Raw genomic sequence first — 19,877 nt, forward strand, 5'->3', positions numbered from 1 at the left:
TGACGACCTTATGATGATGATGAATGTATGGAGAAAGTAACAGCGTTACCTGTTAGGGGTACCTATTAGAAATGAGAGGGCAGCAGTTAAACAAAAAAATATATTCACATATACTTAAAGCACACCATGTATCACGTAAGAGGTCATTATTTTAAATCAAGACTCATTCTCGTCTTCAACAAGCGCCGATGAAGGCCTATACTAAAGAACGAACGTCCGTGTTGGTCTTTGATAAAGAAAGTATATTTTGCCCCTCTTCTTAGTGTATATTCTTACATACCTTTTGCACTTTACACTTTTCTATTTAAACTACTTATGTATACGATCACACATTTTTCTTATATTTTTTCATACATATACAAAATATACATAAAAGTTCTCATTTCCCAAAGTAAATTACGTTATTCGTTCTTAAAATCCTTACAAATATAATTTCTTTCTCCATTTCCAATTCAGCTTGTAAATCCTTTACAGTCGATTCGTTTACCCAAGGTTTACTGTTGGTGCGGTTGTTTCTTTAAAAATTTCTTTCCAACGATTCGAGTTAGTAAAACGCGTGGTATTTTCTATCTACGTCTGGATTGAACCCAAACGTGGGCTGATTAATAAGTTTTCCGTTACATACTTTCCGTATTCTATTACGAAATTTCACCCCTAATGCTGCCTACACGTTGTACATTAAAAGTAAACTTACTGACAGTCATTTCTCCATTGCAAAAGGTCAACTGAATTAAGGATGCTTTAAATGGAAAACAATAATGCTATTCAAAAGTCAGCTTCTACCAATGCATCTCCAGTTTTTTGTTCGCAAAGGGGCAATAAGTGTGGGAACTTGGTCTAGTTATAATTGACATACTTGGTTTTTGAATTTCTGTTCTCAAAATTTTTCAAATTATTCTCCGCATTGGTAAAAACATTTTCGTTATCGGAATATTGAAGAGTAAAGTTGAGGGATTTTACTGAAGTTCGATTTAATTAGAAATTCTATACATGAACCATCAAAAATTGTTTCAAAAACGAATTATACTTGATCAGATTCCCAATGGTCCGTCTAACACCACTGTTGAAATGAAAGCAGAACATGTAACTAGAGCATCTAGTTATGACTATGACCTTTAGCTGTAAAGAAAAAATTTAAAAAGTCTGACCAGCTTGAACAGACTAGAAGAAAATATAACGTATTATTAAGAAATGTCAGAATCAGCAGTCAGTGGTGACAAGCAGAGCAGAGCTAAGGACTTGGAATCATTAGTATTAAGCAGTGGGCAATGATAGCAGGTAGATCAGATTTCGTGTCGGCGAAGACCGTGAAGAATTTGATCAAGAATAATAATAATTTCTGAATTTTTTATTATCACTTTTTAAATTTTACTTATTTGAAAAAATTTATTAACTTTGCTACTTAGTCCGATTACCCTCTGTAACCAAGTATCTGTTCCATAAGGATTGATTTAACTAACTGACCTAGAAAAAGATAGAGAAAACTGATGTTTCGCCGTAGAGATTAGAGATAATACAATTACAGTAAAAAAGTCTTATACTACCCTGTAAGTTACGATCTACTATAAAATTAAAAGTAGCTGGACCCTCTCTTTCTAACTTTCATTTTGGCACTATATTCTCATAATCAACAAAAACAAGAGTTAAGAGGGCTAGAGATAGACCGAGATCAGATTACTGTTCACAAAAAGTTAAGGATGTAGGCTGTTCTAGTTTTAGGGAAATGCAAAGATTAGCTCAGGATAGGAAGAAGTGGAGGTGCGTGTCCAACTAGTCTTACTGACGACTTATTATGTTGATCATGGTTTTTATATCCATAGGTATGGTGTTGTGGTACACCTCAGAGGAACCAAGCTTATGCTATTCGACAAATACTAATTATAGGTTGTGTTCAATGTATTTTGTGTAGAACAAAATGACAAATATCTAACATATTCACCCCGTAAGTGCTATTTGCTCACAATATTTTTAAATTTTAGTACTATTTACAGGATTGCTTCCAAAACCTTTTGTCGAATTGAATATACCTTGTCAGTTCTTCTCTCTCTTTCCCTCCCGGCAAGCAGTAAGTAAAGTAAAAGGGAGAGAGATGTCCACTAAGACATTCAATTTATGGCCAGCGTTACCAGTCCTAGGGATATTTCCCTAGACCTGGGTAATTTGGAGCTTTATTAGGAAAAGTTTAATAGACAATATAATTTAATTTTTATGCCAAACAAATTCTCGTTATTTAGAAAAGTGAACCTTGAAAATTCCTTTAAATATATTTTGAATTAACTTAACGCTCTACTGACCTATAAAACTTTTGCTTTGTTTTCTATTGTTAATTTATATACGTTTTTGTTTTAAGAAATTGCTAAACATTTTCGTCTAGTACTGTACAGTTCTAGCCGATCTNATTTTTATGCCAAACAAATTCTCGTTATTTAGAAAAGTGAACCTTGAAAATTCCTTTAAATATATTTGTGAATAACTAAAAAAAGGTTTTCCTTTTTTGCGTCAAATGAATTTCTTTTTGTTTAAACATCCTTTTCACATCGGGGAAATACAAGGAAAATAAATAGAAAATTATAAAAAGCCAATAATTCACCCCACTTAGGTAAACTTTTAAAATCAAAATCGAACGTTGAATAGGTATATTCAGTTATTAAGGTTGATTTATTACAGTTATTGATAAACAAATGAATGATTAATGAGTTTTTAAGGCAAGGCCTTTCCTTTTCATTACATATTTCATTATATAGAAAGAAATAAGTTATTCCGAAAGCTTTAACAACTTCCTGTTCTCTTGCACAGTTTTAGCTAAATCACATTTGTCTGACGGACTCCCAATCGATTTTCTCGCTTTTATTAATTTCCTTGCCGAGAAAAATAATCTTGAGTCAGAAAAGCCGTAGAAATTATATAACGTGATGGACGACTTACCAAAAATCAGAATATTAAACAGAAAAACGTTACAAAATAATTTGCATATTACATCAGTTAATTTATATTTTTGATGTAGATAACCGTTGTATAATACATATACTATACTATACTATATAATATATAACAGCAAATTTTTGAATTGGTCATTAAGAGAAGTTAAATGAATACCTTATACTAAAGCGAATTCATAATTACTATGCCATGTAAATTACGTAGCCATTTGCACGAACAGAGCTAAGTAAGCGAAGTCACACATAATAAACTTTTAAAGTGAAAGAGAGATAATTTAGTACCTTGTTCTAACATCTGCCTGTTAAAACTAGGTATAACTTAATCAAGAAAAATAGAAAACAAATTATTTTTTGTTAACAAGCACCGGAAGAAATAACTTCATCTACAACTGTTTTTGGTACCTTTTTAAAGTTCCCTACCTCAAGTTGAAATTAATATCAAATATTTAAGTTTGCAATCTCTTGGACTATGAAAAAATCAAATTTATCAAAAGATACGGCCATTTATGCTGCACATTTTGACACTTGCAAGGGAATAAATCACTTCCCGTTATAGCACAAATAAGGGGAAAAATCCAAAAACAGTAAATTTGCAGTTACACCACAAAAAAAAAATAATTGTAATTATCATCATCATAAAGTCGTCAGTAATATTAATAGTTGGACACGCACCTCCACTCCTTTCTATCCTGAGCTAATCTTCGCAAGACCCTAAAACCAGAACAACCCACATCCTTAACTATTTGCGAACAGCAATCTAATTTAGGTCTACCTCTACTCCTCTTAACTGCTCTAATGTGTCTCTGACTAGACCTTCATACCTAAGAAGGTGTTCTATCAACATATCTCGCCTATTTTTAATTGATTTCCATAGAGTCCCCTACTCTCCTATTCTTTCTAATGTCTCTTCATTTCTAAACTTCTCTATCAACGGTATCCTCATCATTCGTTTTCCTTTCTTTCCCGTCGACTTCTTTTTATTGAAGGCAACTCGAACCTATGCTATCCTTTGCTTTATATCCTTACTACTCCTTCCGTCCTGACCTATCTGACTTCCTGAATACCTAAAATCAGCCACTTCTTCTAATCTTTCGTCTCCTATCTTTACATTCGTTCTTTCCCTAACAATTGCAAAACATTCTTAACATAATGTATACTGGATAATTAGTAACATATACAGGTTTACTTAATTAGCCAAAAAGTTTTTAAGAAACTGGTTAGATCAAAGAAGATCCAACTAACTTATATTTATAATTTTGACAGTCAGTTAGATAAGATCAGATCAGTATAATTTACTTTGTATATATCACTGATTAATCTGTATACATTATATTAGGAATTTTTTGTAATTGTTTTCCAGAGCTTGATAAAGTCTCAAGAGATAGATACGAAACCTAGCGAGTCAACAATGGTCTAATGGTTTTTCAATTTTGTTTATCAATACTCATAATCCTGTTCAATTATTATTTTCATTGTAATATTCTCCATTTCAGTGGAACATCGAACCACCAACGATTTTTTTAGTGAAACATAAATTTCTATCAAATGTCTTATATCTTGTACTAAGCATTCCTAAGGTTATTTTGTTTTATTAGTAATTTAAATGGAATTCTACAATCACTTAGCTGTGACTGTTAACTATTTACTTTCGCTATAGAAAAACTTTAAATGATTATAGTCGTGTTATAAAAAAAAATGGATTTATAAAAAATGTATACAGTTGAATAAATAAATACTTAGTAAGAGGCAATATATATTGAGCTGTAACTATTTACATTCACTTTCTGACATTCCCAGGTCAACGGGCAGGAGATTCAGAGAATCGTAGTTAGCATCGCATCGTATGCAAACTACAATTATGTAAATGCAGATTATTCTAATTGTGTGAAATGCACTGATGAATATTAATGTACGAATGCTAGGTGCCAAAAAAAAAAAGAACAGTGTGAATTCTGTAGTTCCAAAAAGGCTTACTACGATACTAACACTCCAGAAACGGCTCTCAAAGCTTTCTCGATTTAAATAATTAGCTAGATTACAAAAATACTGTTCGTTTTTAAAACTATGGCTATATTACCTACTTTTAATAAAATTTTGAAAATTCCAACTGACTGCTTTAATGTGTGAAGTATTTTTCCATGGGAAGAAAACAAATAAATTTTGGTATTTCTTAAAGGAAAAGGAAATTTTTGGTTTCTAGAAGGTTTGACTAGGTTGAGGTCCAAAAGGCACCTGTCTATCTTTTTTCACTTAAAATATTCTATACCTAACTGCATTAAGCTTCAAATTTTCAACAACTTAGGTTTTTGTAGTTTTTAGGTTACGTGCGTCCGAATGAAAAACAGAACGCTTATTGGATCACATTTTTGGGGACCAAAGTTCTGTGAACTGTACCTACCGTGTGACATATCAAATGAAAGGGCTTGTTGTAAGGGTCTCAAATATATATTTTTCTATGGTAATTTATTAAGTAAAGTATTCTTAAAGTTACTTAACACAATAGATGAAAATTAACCAAATCCCATCGCTTATTTCCAAACTACTGAATCTAATATTTTGAAAAGAAATACAGAAAATAGTCTTTTACTTTTAGATTAACAGAAAAATTAATATGAAGTCCACCTAATTGTATGTATTATTTATAGATTCCATGATAATAATTTCAATTTTAATTATATTTTTAAAAAAAGATTTGTTACTCATATTTACCTATCTAATAAACAAATGCTGTTAAAAACAACTATAGAATCAAAAAAATCATATAATGTGGAGTAGAAGTAACAGGCAATTGTCTATAAATTGACTATTTCCGAAACTATTATTTCGAGAAACATTAGCTTTAAACTTTAGCACTAAACAAAAACAACAAAATCCATTCTGAGGGTAGGTAAGTAGATATATTTCTATTTCATTAATTTGAACTTTCATTTTCTGGTACACATCAATTTTGAAAATTAATTAATAATATTAATGATAAGTTGTAACGAAATAAACGGACAACCGTCGTGAATCACCCGAACTTCAAAAAGGAAAACACCAAGAATCATAAATTCCATGTTCACTAATCCATTCTAATCAGTTGTATTCACCACGTTCGTCATTTAACGAAAATACACTGGCGAAACGTACCACATGTTATTATGTTTGTTGTTAGTTAGTTGGGTACTCACCTCGCGCTCGTCATGTCGACTTCGACCGATGACGACTTTGCACTGGGTCTAGAAGTGCCCATGAAGCCGGCGCCCGCTGGTCCGGCCGCGGAAACAACGGAGCCTTGGCGGACCGGTTGAGACGACGATTGCTTCTCGGGCGCGGCCCACGATCGGGCAGCTGAAGAAGAAGGCGGTACCATTGCAAGGCCTTGATCTGCAAGACGTGCTGCAACAACCGACGAAGACTTTTGCTTTTGAGGATGAGATCGACCGCTTTCAATGGCACTATCGATACTTCGCTGCAAAAAAATTGCTTCACGTGATCGACTGTAATCGTTTAATTCTCAAAACTATCGACAGCTAATCGTTAATCAACTGCTAAATTAGCTACTTAAATCAATAGCGGTTAATGCATGACAGGAACCCACCCCGTTATTTTTCTAAATAAAAGAGATGCATCCTTTATTGTTTTGTGGTAAACTTCTGAAATAAAGATATATTCCCATAGCATCTAGGTTAGGTTGGGGTAATGAATGAAGACCTCCCTGAAGGTCGAATGGTCACTGATGCTTTAGTGGCCATTTGACCGTTGAAGGACAGGAGAAGCTTAATCCTCTGGTGTTTTTTACTGTTGTTGATGAAGATGAAGATTAATCTTTCGTTCTGTTCGTGTTCGATATGATAATAAGAAAATTTAGTAAAACAAATATTTATTAGGCACAGTTACAGAATAGAAGAGTAAAGTAAAGGAAAAAGTTGATTTAGAACTGAAGAATTTTGAATTTGAATAATTTAGGAAAATTGCATTTTGCATTTTCACTTGTGTGAAATAAAAAGAAAATATTCCGACAAAGAAATGTCTAATTATTATGTTCGGTTATCGTTTTGCCTTACCCATATATGTGATATAATGTGATGATTTATGAACGAATGCCTGTAAGCGATCGATATCGATTGCACCTTTGATACGACCAAAAGAGAAATTTCGGGAAATGATGAAGAATATTCCACTACCGTATAAACAAACGGACAGAATTCAATGAGAAGGAGTCCATATAAGTATAGTGCGAGAACAAGAATAAGACTAAACATAATAGTAATAATAAATCCTACATTAATATAATTAATCAGATTGTCAAATAAATTATATTAAACAAATTACGTATATATATACATATATATATATATAAGAGACATATTTAAATAGACATACGTCACAATGTTGTTATTAATTTCCTCATCCATAATAGGTAGTAATATTGGCAGTTGTCTACGGTAATTGTCAATTTTATCAATGATAGATTTTCAGGCAATTAATTTTCGTAAAATCTGTTCCACTAAACTAAGTAATCATTTGGGAAAGTAAATACCTGTTTGTTAGCCTTAATTATTACGATTACATTAAAGTAGCTCCGTGAACCATTAATGAAATAAATTAATCCATTAGGTAGCTGTTGCTTGATTAAATAAGCTTCTTGGGATTCCATGTATTATTTATTAATGTTAATTTATTTGTAATTGAAAATGAACCTTTAGAGGAAACTGTTTGCCAATCAATAGAAATCCTTTCAAGTGTTGAAATTTTTATTTATTCGTTTATCTTTAGCCGATAGGTACCATAGTGCCTCGCTGCATTTCCCTTGAGTAATTTTATTTTTACTGTCTGCAAACTTTTTAACGATTCTGCCACACTTGCGAATGCCAATAAATCATAGCTGATAAAATTGTATCTAAGTAAGGCTCACTCTTTATCCTATTTTACGGCATTATAAATAAAGCTGCACCGTTATCGTCCTATCTTCTATTATTTATTCAAACTTTTAAAAAATATTACTCACAGAATATTAATACTGATAATGAAACCGATTATTATTATTTAGCAGAAGTAAAATAAACGAACCAAAAATATAAACGACAAGATTTTTAAAAATATAGGTTTCTGGCCTTCATTGAGAGGAATGCCTTTACTTTAGGGCTGTTCGATTTTAACCCTTTAGTCACAATATATATTTCTCCTTTACAATGTTATTAAAATTTCAATGGAAAATATGGAAACAAAATCACAGAATGCAGTCTTTAAGATAGTTATAGTTTCAGTATAAATTCAAAAAAATTTTCTTTATAGTGCAGAATCAAAGCAGAAATTCAATTTCAATTTTTCATTGTAAATAAGCCTTTATCAAGGATATAAATAAACACAAAAGTTATTTCGAGCCCAGGCTACTTGTCTGCTACTTATTAAGCTTTTCAGTCAATAATTCGTTTACATAATATCATATTGTGACAGTATGTCGCCATCTACTGATGTTTGCTACAATTAGCAGCCAAACATTCCAGTTGAAACTAAACAACTGCAAAGAATTGAGCGAGTTTAAATTTCTATATAATTGGTTGCATATACAAGCATTCTAATGACATGTTGTAACTATTAAATTTTTAATATTTTAAAATATACATAAATTATAAAATTTTTGAACTAAATTAAAATGTAAGTGTAATGTAAATGTAGTCCATCCTTAAGGATACCTACGTGCGCATTTGGACAAGCTCACCTAGTTATAGATGGAATGTAAGATGCATCATTAATTGAAGAGAAGGTGGAATTTATCAAAGAACGTTTTGGTACTTTAAAACAGTAGCAGTTAAATGATTAAACCACATTTCATACAAATTCTGGAAGATTCCTTGAAAGTAAACAATTATGGAATAAGCTGACATCAGATACTTCCTAAATAAATTAAGGTTAGTAGGTACGTAGAATCTAATCATTTTTATTCTTTGTGGGCGTCAGCTGTCCAAAAGTCAATTTAGTTTTACATTAAAGGGTTACTGTTTACTACGCTTCATGGAATTTCAGACCTTTATTTTCTTACTTAAAAGGTCCAAGAATGTTTTTATAAATCATTCACGCTACGTAGTCGCAAAGTTCACTAGACAAGAGCGTGGCGATGAGAAAGCTTTTCTCGGTGGCATAGACAATTTATGTTCTTGTGTTAGACGACGTATTTTTTTTTTCTATTTATTCAAAAATGTTTGGTATGCAAATGAATGAGAAGGAAATTCTACTTCTATTCCAAATAAAATAGATACGATAGGGTTGAAATTAAAAAATATGGTAATTTGGACTTTTTCATACTTTTATAAGAAGTACAACCTTCATTATCTAAAAATAATGAAAGTTCGAGTCTTTTGTTCTTGTCATATTCTTGTTTATGTTAACTTCATATTGTATTAGTTTTCTTAAGTCTTACCACAAGAAATCTTGTTTTCGATTTTGAACGTATTATACGTATCAAAATTTAGATGGAAATAATATTAAAATAAAAAGAATAAGATTGCATATCTGGAGTAAGGCGCTGTACGGGCGCGAAACGTAGAAGGTGGGCGCGGCGGAAAATTGAAGGTTAGAAACGTTCGAAATGTGGTGTTACAGGCGAATGATGAGGATACCATGGATTGATTTCAAGTATCTAGGAAGTTAGGTAAGTCAGGACAGAAGGAGTAGGAGGGATATAGAGCAGAGGACAGCGCCTTCAACGAAAAGAAGTCAATTCTATGCTCGGGAACGATTAATTTAGAAATTCAAAAAAGATTGTTATAGGTGTATGTTTGGAGCGCGGCGGACATGGACAGTTGGCGCTACGGAAAAGAAATGGTTAGAAGCGTTTGAAATGTGGTGTTACAGGCGAATGATGAGGATACCGTGGATAGAGAAGGTTAGAAATGAAGAGGTATTCGAAAGAGTAAGAGAACAGAGGGCTCTATGGAAGTCAATAAGAAATAGGCAGGATAGGTTGGTAGGACACCTTCTCAGGCATAATGAACTAGTTAAATACATATTAGAAGCAGAAACAGGAGTTAAGAGGAGTAGATGAGAACCTAGATTATAATACTGTTCGGAAATAGTTAAGGACTAGCTGATCCGGCGAACTTCGTACAACCAGTCAATTGATGTAGCTAAACTTAATTTATTTATGTTTTTGATGACGTAATTTTCATAAATTTTTGACAAATCGTAGAATTTTTACTTGATACAAATTATTAATAATTGATACAAATACTAAAAAATTGGAGCATCTAACTTTATAGCAAGGCGGACCTGATTCTATGTAATACCTACCAAAAAAATTTGCCGCCCCTACTTTTGCACTACCCGGGGCCCATGGTCTCCTTTGCCCCCCTCCCTTTGCCTATGGTCTTTCCGTTTGGTATTGATGGTATAATTTACTTAAAATACTCCTTCATAAAGTAGTAACAGAAATTGTGGTCGTGTTATATTCCATTCTTGTTAGAGTTCACTTTTTTTATTCACGCACGGGAAAATTACTAATTAAGTTTTCCCGGAATGTTGAGTGTTTTTATGTAAATTATACCGTCAAAACCAAGCGGTTAGGCCGACATTTTCTACGATTTTCCACCGTCCCCGCTTATCTCAAAATGGGCCGAGATTCCTCCTGTATATCATATGAGAAAGACGCTCTAGATTAAAAACCTGATATACCAGGCGGCAGAAGGTTGGCATGTCATGGGTTTTTTGCGGGTGAACTCCCTATCTAACACGGATTTTCCAAGTGCAAGTCGCAAATGGGCACTGTTTGGGGTCAAGAAATCGAAACACGACGCCATCTACTTGATGCTTACCCAACCTTGATAGCAATATATTTTGAAGTGTTGTGTTGATAGATTATTATTCTGCTATTCGGGAGGAGACGAATCAAACAATTCAGAGATCATTAAAATCGGTCCAGTCATTCTCGAGTTATAAATGGTGTAAACAACCCCACTTTATTTTATGTAAGTAGATGTGGGGTGTTCGAGTATTACGAAGAAGTAACTGAGGATAGGAAACAGTCGAGGTGCGTGTTCAACTTATCTTAGGACTGATGACTCTACGATGATGACGATATGGATAAATTACCCGCTATCTGTATATAATTTGAGAACAAGGTACACTCAAAATCATGAGCAAACGGTTTTGACAAAATTAGTTTCTCAACTAGTTTATCTTGTTATTGTCACGTATCTCATATGCTCTTGATGTTGTTTTGGTTTTTAAGACAAGGCAAGGCAAAATCGATATACTCCTTACTCTTTCGACAGTCCTGGGTAGTTCATTAAAACGGTGTCAATTACATGAACCATGTAGACAAGCAAAAATGGTAAATTCCAAAGAAATAATGTGATTTGTACCGAATGCCAAAACACTTAGCTTCCTATTGATAAATTAAGCATTCAGATCTGCTCTCCATCTGCTGAAGTAATGGTTTGAGGATAACCATAATGTTCCTTAATCTTGGATGGTACGAAATTTGGGTTTAAAACACTTACGTTGACAAGGGGATTCCGGGTCTTAAACTCTCTCTCGACAGACCTCTGCTGAAGATGTCGACTTAAAGCAAACATCTCGGCTAACCTAGACCTCGTTTTGGAAGAGCTGGTCGTGCTGGTCTGTGAACTTCTCCTTCTTCCAGGAAACACCAAATGCTCAATGTCAGTAGTATAACTCGGGTCTCTCCGAACAAAATCTTGCATAGTCCATTTGGGTCCCTCTTTCGATCTGAAAACGTTATATGTACAGTCTACAATAAATAAAAGATGCAAAAAAAATGAATATCGAATAGCAATACAATTATTGTTTCACTGAACGACAACTTCCTCAGCTGGTTAGGTAATTGTCCAGTCACGACAAAATGGCTTCTATTTTCTTTTATAAATTGGGCAGGTCAATAAAATCAAGTAGGTGTTGAAAAGGAAGAAAAAAATGATAAAAAGGCAGCTGTTGCATGTTACCAAAATCTGGCCTCAGAATTGTCTCAGCTCGTCAAGATTTTTGGATGTAACAATCTCAAAATTCAATTTTTGGGCTATTTGAGAAGATTATTAGATGAATTAAAAGAAGAAAAAAACCTAGCGAACAGTCATTTCAGAGGCATTTTTTTAGCGCTGAAGTGGAATCTAGCCTCATACTTTTTCGCGCGCATCAAGATTTTGAAGTATTTCCACTTCAATATCCAAATGTTGTATAAGCGAAATTCAAGTTTGCTTTCAGAAAATAAATCGAGAATAATTATTCTTTTTACAGTTTTTGTTTCTATAGAGAGATAAAATAAGAATCGGAAAATAAAATAACCGTTTTGGATCTATCGCTGATGGCGCACCCAAATTTGGTTCCAGAGAAGTTCTATCACATTGAAATTTCAAAATACTTTAATCTAACAAGTCAAATTAGCATCATTCGAATATTTAAAGTATGATATATCTATATTTATACATTAGGTTGTGCTGGAGAATATCTAAAACCAAATTCTAATTCAATTATTGAAGATGAATCAGAAATAACTACTCTCTTCGTTATCTTATCATTAATTCACCCAGTAATGCTTACAAAACGGTCAGAAATTGAATTATTTTGTATTTGAGGTTGGGATATCTTAAAATCCAGACGAGCTGTAGTCAGATTTGGAATGTTCGCCACAAAATACATCAAAATTGATATCCATATCCACGATAATCTCTGTTTTTTTGTGAACAATTTCACCAAAGAACTGCACAACAATTCTATTTATGATCATTCCCTTTGATGTGTAAAGTATCTTATGTGGGAGTAATTCTATGAATAGGTCGGAAACGCATGAGTAGATGTTAGGGAGGGTGAGTGCAAACAGTTGATTAGATTCCACGCCCGAAGAAATAGAGAAAAGAAAGGATGAAAAAGAATAAAGGCATGACACTCAACCGTTCGAATACCACTACGCATTACAATCCCACTGCACTGTGAAACGATTATTCTATTCGTTATTGATGCTACCACTGTAAGAATCACAGTGCATTCATTGTATGCCCCGGCACCTCCACCATATTATAAAAATATGCTAAAATTAAATAACATTCTAGGCTGCTAGGAGTATACGTGGGCGGTTCAATAAGTACCCGTGTTAGAAATGAAGAGACCTTTTTTTTTAAAAAAAATTTTTTTTATTTTTCAACATAGTCCCCTTTTAGAAAGATACACTTCTCCCAACGACCCTGCCATTTTTTTTAACCTTCCAAAAAATAAAATTTGACGAACTCTCCAAAATCCCCTCGTCTCGGCGATAACTTCCTCGTTTGAGCTAAATTTCTTTCTCGCTAGTCATTTCTTCATGGTAGGGAACAAGATGAAGTCGTAGGGAGTCAAATCGGGTGAGTACGGGGTGTGCGGCAGCAAATTCATAACGTAATTCATGCAGTTTGACGGCAACAACCCCTGATGAATGTGCCGGTGCGTTATCGTGTTGAAAACGCACCTTCTTTTTCATCAAATGCGTCCGTGTCTCCATCAATTTTTTGTCGAAGCGGTCCAATAACTCCCTGTAGTATTGTCCAGTGATCGTTCTTCCTTTTCCTAAAATATCCGTAAAATGATTTCCTCGGTAACAACGTTTGTCAGGCTTCCTGGTCGCTCCTATCAAAAACGGATCTTTGCCCACGTTTAAATTCGTTGAAGCAATATGTAACTGTGGTCGTAGATGGCGAAATGTCTCCATAAACAGTATCCAACTTTGTTTTCATCTCCTCGCATTTTTTCCCATCCAAAAACAAAAAGCGAGTTACCGAACGATACTGCTCTTTTTCCATCTTAGCGAAAATAACGAAACACGTCTCAGTCGAATGGCTGCCAAATCCAAACTAACCTATCAATCAGTCTGAAATTCGTTTTGGCGTGGTTTGATAGATGGCAGCACACGATGACAACACCAATTTCCCTCAGGAACATCTTCAAACACGGGTACTTATTGAACCGCCCTCGTATATCAAATGAACGTTAAGATCGAAACCATCAGAAATACAACCGGCTATTCCCTAGATGGATAAATATTTTAACGACATATGAAGAAAACAAACTCGAACATATTATCAAACTAATTTTGCTAATATATATGTAATATTTATTATTAAATTTGTACATTCCTATAAATCATTTAATATGCAGGAAAACTGATAATGCGGTCACAATTTAAACTTGTTGATTGAAGTAAAACTGAATTAGGCAGTTAAGGATATACTTGGGCGTACCAATTCTAACCGCTATTTGGCAAGTTATTAATGGAATTTGAAAGTTTGACAGACTTATCAAATTAATTAATCGAAGTTTATTAGGTTTGTGTTGATGTCTATGGTATTTCCTTCTATAGAATCTTTGCTACATCTTTGTCTGGATGGCACCCGTGAAACGTACAAAACAACATATTCGCTGTTAATATAATTTGCAGGATGATTGATTGCAGCAGTATCCGTTTTCTGAAAAGCCCGTCAGTTAGTGATAAGGGTTGATGGATAATTATCGCCACTCATTTATTTTATTGACAATTTTATCGTTATGGCATTTATCAGATTTATAATTTTTTACTGAATTCGCTCAAAAACTAGCAACATTATTTAGTAGTGATGTTATATTTGATATGATATGATGCATCTATTGAAAGCCATAAAATGAGAATATAATTATACATATTAATACGTGACTGTTGAAGTTTGTTTATTATTTCGGTATTTATTATAAAAGGAGGGAAAAGAAAAATTTAATTTTAATTGATTTGAAAGTTAACACCATTATGATTACGATTATGTACTTCAAGATTACTATTTCCAACTGATTAACTATAATAGTGAATTTTTCCACAATTAGTTATCGGTTGGATCTGTCTGCACAAACCAGTCCCATGAATATGGTCGAGTCTTTAATCAATTCGCATTCACGTCTTCATTGTCAAGAAAATGGCGTCGTTCAACCTCTTGTCTGAATGGCCTAAACATTTAATAGTCACACAATGACAAATCCGAGTCATAGGTTGGAAGTTTAAATGTTTCTCAATGAATTGTTCCCAATTTTCTAGAGCCAAACCAGCTGAACGTGACCGAGCGCAGTCGTGGAGAAGAATCATACCTTGGATCAGCAAATTTCGTCTATTTCGCAGAAAGTCAGTTCTGTTTCATCAAGAAGAAGCTAACAGTAGTAAGCGGTTAGGGGTTGACTGTATATCGCTCACAAAAAAGACCAATGAGTAGTATGCCTTTACAATCCTACGAAACACCATCAAGAATTTCCCTTCGGAAATATGGATTTTGGCTTTTCAAGATGCGGCTTCTACAAATTTCTATTACTCCATGTTGGCTTCTTTAGATTCCGGGGTATACGTCTTGTTGCGGATGATAATGCGACATAGTAAATGACCTTATCTGCCAGATGTCGCCCCCAAAACCGTCTTGATGAAGACCAAGACGTGGATGTGTTTGTGTACAATTAATCAGAGGCACGACCACATTAATTTTTTGGAAGCATCTCCTAATTTGAAGGGAAGATGTACTCCAAATAGAGAAGACCACTAAAAAAATTAAATATATATATACACGAATTTCTAGGGCGGTCGCCGCTTCTCCGTGCCCAGTTTTCAAATTTTTCTATCACAGCACATATGCTCCTCTAGATTCCTGTTTTCCATTGCTTCGTTGATATCGTCCCTTCAGCTTCTTCTAGGTTTTCCCCTCTTCCTTCTTTCCGGCGGCATCCATTCTAAAACTCTTCTTGGCCATCTTTCTTATCCCATTCTTTTTGTATGTCCAAACCATTTCAGTTGTTTCTTTTCTACTTCGTCTATAATATCGTTGTAAACGTCCATGTCCCTTCTAATAACTTAATTTTTGATCCTTTCGAGTCTTGATCGTCTACAACTCCTTCCTAGGAAATCCATTTCTGTCGCATGTAATTTTCTTCTAATGCTTTTGCTTATATCCCAACTTTCCGACTCGTATGTAATCACGCTCTTTATTATCGCAATGTATAGGGTTGTTCGGAAAGTCATTTCGTTTTTTCCCGACAGAGGATTTAATTGTATTCTTTTGCACCCAACTTCACATTTAAGCCGTATAATTTTTATATGCTTTGAGAGCTCATATAGCAAGGCTTGTGTGTGAAAAATTCCAATTAATTCTACGCAGTAGTTTTTGGTTGGTGCCCTTTTAAATATGGAGAGCGATAAGCAGCATTTTCGACATATCTTACTGTTTTACTACAGAAAGGGTAAAAATGCTGTTCAAGCCAGAAAGAAATTGACTGATGTGTATGGAGAAGGTGTGTTGACAGTACGCCAGTGCCAGAACTGGTTCGCTAAATTTCGATCCGGCAATTTTGATGTCGAAGATGCACCACGTTCGGGAAGGCCGGTTGAAGCTGATAAAGACGCGATAAAGGCATTAGTTGATGTGAACCGGCGAATAACAACACGTGAGATCGGATTGAGGTTAAATTTATCAAATTCAACAGTTTATGACCACTTGAAAGGCCTGGGATTATCCTCGAAGCTCGATGTATGGGTTCCCCATGTTCTCACAGAGAGAAATCTGTGTCGCCGCATTGACGTCTGCGATTCGCTTCTCAAACGTCACGAAAATGATCCGTTTTTGAAGCGCATCATCACTGGGGACGAAAAATGGGTTGTATACAACAACGTCAAACGCAAGAGGTCATGGAGCAAAAAAGATGAACCGGCTCAAACCATTTCCAAAGCCGATATTCACCAAAAAAAGGTGATGCTGTCTGTTTGGTGGGATTTTAAAGGAATCGTTTTTTTTGAGCTTTTACCGGATAACACAACGATTAATTCGGAAGTCTACTGTCATCAGCTGGACAAACTGAATGATGCACTTCAACAGAAAAGGTCAGAACTAATCAACAGGAAAGGTGTAGTGTTTCACCAAGACAACGCGAGACCTCACACAAGTTTGGTCACTCGCCAAAAGCTTTTACAGCTTGAATGGGATACAATGCTACACCCACCATATTCTCCAGACCTGGCACCATCGGATTATTATTTGTTCCGGTCACTCCAAAATTTTTTAGACGGTAAAACCTTCACCTCAAATGAGGAGGTCAAAAACCTCCTCGATCAGTTTTTTGCCAGCAAAGACCAAAAATTTTATGAGCGTGGAATTATGCTACTACCAGAAAGATGGCAAAAGGTGTTGGACCAGAACGGTCAATATATAATTTAATAAAGTATTTGTTTATTATACGAAAACTGTCTTTCATTTCCACAAAAAAAAACGAAATGACTTTCCGAACAACCCTATATATTCTCTTTTTAGTCTGTTTCCTTACGTCTTTTGCCCATAATATCGAAAAATTAAATGTATTCAAAAATATTCCTTAATGTATCAATAAATCTATTAAAAACAAATTCCGGGTTATAGGTATTGGATCGATTTACTACGAAATAAGTCAGGTCCTTTAAGTTACATCAATTTTAGTGTAATCACGTAGGTCATATCCAACTGTGTATGTCACATAACATTCGTTTCCGCATATTTGCCCCTTCTACTACGAAGTAGTAAGAAAGATGTTCAATAGCATTTCTGACGTAATAAGTGACGCTGATTTTAAATCTGACCTCCAAATTGCTGCAGCATGTCCGGGTTTTGGAATACACTATCCTCAAATTCCAGAAATTTTAAATTTTAGTCCCTTTGTACGCCAAAATAATCAAGAGGGTGGGCATCATCTTCGATTTCTCGTTTATCGCTGAATGTTGTAATATCAAATTTAAACAAATGTTGTGCAAATATTATTGCCCTTATTTCTTTATCTATCTGAATTTCATGATGAACTTCCTTATAAGTTTGAAATTGAATATTTCTTTGAAACTATAAAACTTCAATAGTAGATAATAAGGAATCAAATCGAAGGAGATTATTCTGACAAACAAATTCAACTAATGACAGAAAGACTTACCCATCTTTGCTCCGACTTTTAATTGAAGAAGAAGATTTTCTCTTGATGTTCTGAGGTTTCTGAGTTGCCGAACACTCTGTAAGGAAAATGAGCCGATCACGAATGTGGCTCAACTCCTCACGATTCATCTTACGAGGAGCCCTGGTCTCCTCTAAAATCCATACATTGAGGAAAATAATATTGGTATCCTACAAAAAAAATTAAATCCGTGTACATCATCGTTGTATTTAACAATAGCAATCTACGGAATGAACATAGCAAAATTCGAAGTTCAACAGTTAATGGTTAAATATCCCATTAATAAGTTCAAAAAAAGTAAACAGTAAATACACGTTATCTGTGTACTTATACAAGGTGTTTCCAAAATATGTGACAAGCATTTGAGGGTGTTAACTAGATGGAATAGGAAATCGCATGGTGAGTAAAGTAGCGTGGTTAAACGATATAACAATTTATAAAAAAATCAGTTTAAGTTGTAATTCCAAGCCGGCTATGGATGTGAATGTTAAAAGACAAAAAAAATTGTAAGAAAACCAAACGAAGTTGCAATCCAAAGTCGGCTCCGGGTATGAATATTAACGGACCAAAATAGTTGTAAAAAAACCAGACGAAGTTGCAATACAAAGCCGGCCCTGGGCGTGAATTGTCAACGTATAGAGAAATTCCGGTAACAATCAAGCAACTACATTAATACAAAGTGCAACAGTGACGGTTGTGGAACGACTAATAAAGTAAACATCAGCAGCTGACTTTGGACGTCGATTGTGATAACAATTAATTAAATAACTACTTTGTTTATCGGTAATAATATGTAGTACTATTTAAAGTACACCTCGACATGGTATCATAAACACATAAAACAAAAGAAATACTTGTACAACTTGGATGTTGTAGCTGATGAAATACGGCGATGCAATGTAGTATTTCATTGCATGACCCCACCAGGACCGAACTGGCTCTGGACTTTCAGACCACTAAACATTTACTAAATTTACTTGTTTTATAGTCCCTATCATCTCCTGCAAGCCTGCTACTTATTTCAGAAACACCCTGCATATCTCTCAAAGTAGCATTACAAAAATAAGATTCTGAAGAAGGTTTAATAGAAAATAATGTTGCCTTTTCACTTTATTTTTTTTTGGTATGAGCAAAAATTTAAAATTTAAAAGAAAAACAACTAAAAATTTAAAATCGTTTTTAATAATTAATTATTCGAAGATATTTTATTTTACCCTATGGTTATAACCAATTGTGTCGCAACCGAGGAGTCAGAATTCTTTCATAGCTTTGTTTTGGTCACTATTACAATGCTAAATACGTAAGTATGTTATTTAAAATTACAGGCAAACACCTGACAGACGATTAGGAGGTCTCTTGACGACCATTTACATATGAGAAATCAGCTTAGTCAAAATTAATCATCAATCAGAAATAAATTAGAAGTGAATCAGAACTAGAAAGAAGGGCGTTACGACAACTTAGCCCTGGATCATGTCTTCTTTGAGTTCAGATATCCTACTGTTAAAAATCTTAATTTTAAGTCTTTAATTTTTTGAGAATTCAATCTGCTTTTTGGTTTATTGATCATTTTAATCAACATCACCTGATTTGTGCCTCATTCAGTGTCAACTGTATTAGACGTTTATTAAAATTAGTCTATTAGCTCGTATTACTACACATATGTATAGATACTACCTCTTCACTTGATATCGGCTAATTGTTAAACATCTTTCAGAATTCTCGTTTGTTTCTGAACAATCCCTGTATTCACACCACGCTACCTATTTTTCGCTTCTCGCAATGTACGCTTTTCGATTTATGTTAGATGTGGGGAAGGTGGCACACCGTTTCCACTAAAAGATTGGATGTTATTCTAAAGGCCTCGCCTTTATTGTCTTTCGCTCCATATTCGGTGATTTACTGTTTCAGCGTATTTTACATCATTTAAATAATTTCATGGGTTACAACATCGCTTGTAGATCTAACGTTTTAATTAAATTCTAAACTCAGATAATCTTA

The 19,877-nt window shown here is 34.2% G+C and overlaps 1 protein-coding gene across 3 annotated transcripts in view; it reads right to left on the reverse strand.

The window, feature by feature from the left end:
- Positions 1 to 18,001, reverse strand: part of LOC108734660 — a 196,167-nt gene extending 178,166 nt beyond the window's left edge. For all 3 annotated transcript variants that reach the window (XR_001937419.2, XM_018466302.2, XM_018466301.2), the window contains exons 1-3: positions 17,859 to 18,001; positions 11,420 to 11,648; positions 6,110 to 6,390 (exon numbers count right to left, since the gene is read on the reverse strand). Coding sequence is in view for 2 of the 3 variants with exons in the window: in XM_018466302.2 (XP_018321804.1) it covers positions 6,110 to 6,390; positions 11,420 to 11,648; positions 17,859 to 17,986 (638 nt within the window). In the remaining variant the exon portion in view is untranslated. The remainder of the gene's footprint in view (positions 1 to 6,109; positions 6,391 to 11,419; positions 11,649 to 17,858) is intronic.
- Positions 18,002 to 19,877: the final 1,876 nt, after the last annotated feature.

Source organism: Agrilus planipennis, unplaced genomic scaffold, assembly GCF_000699045.2.
Source record: "Agrilus planipennis isolate EAB-ADULT unplaced genomic scaffold, Apla_2.0 scaffold52, whole genome shotgun sequence".
Taxonomy (NCBI): Eukaryota; Metazoa; Arthropoda; class Insecta; order Coleoptera; family Buprestidae; genus Agrilus; species Agrilus planipennis.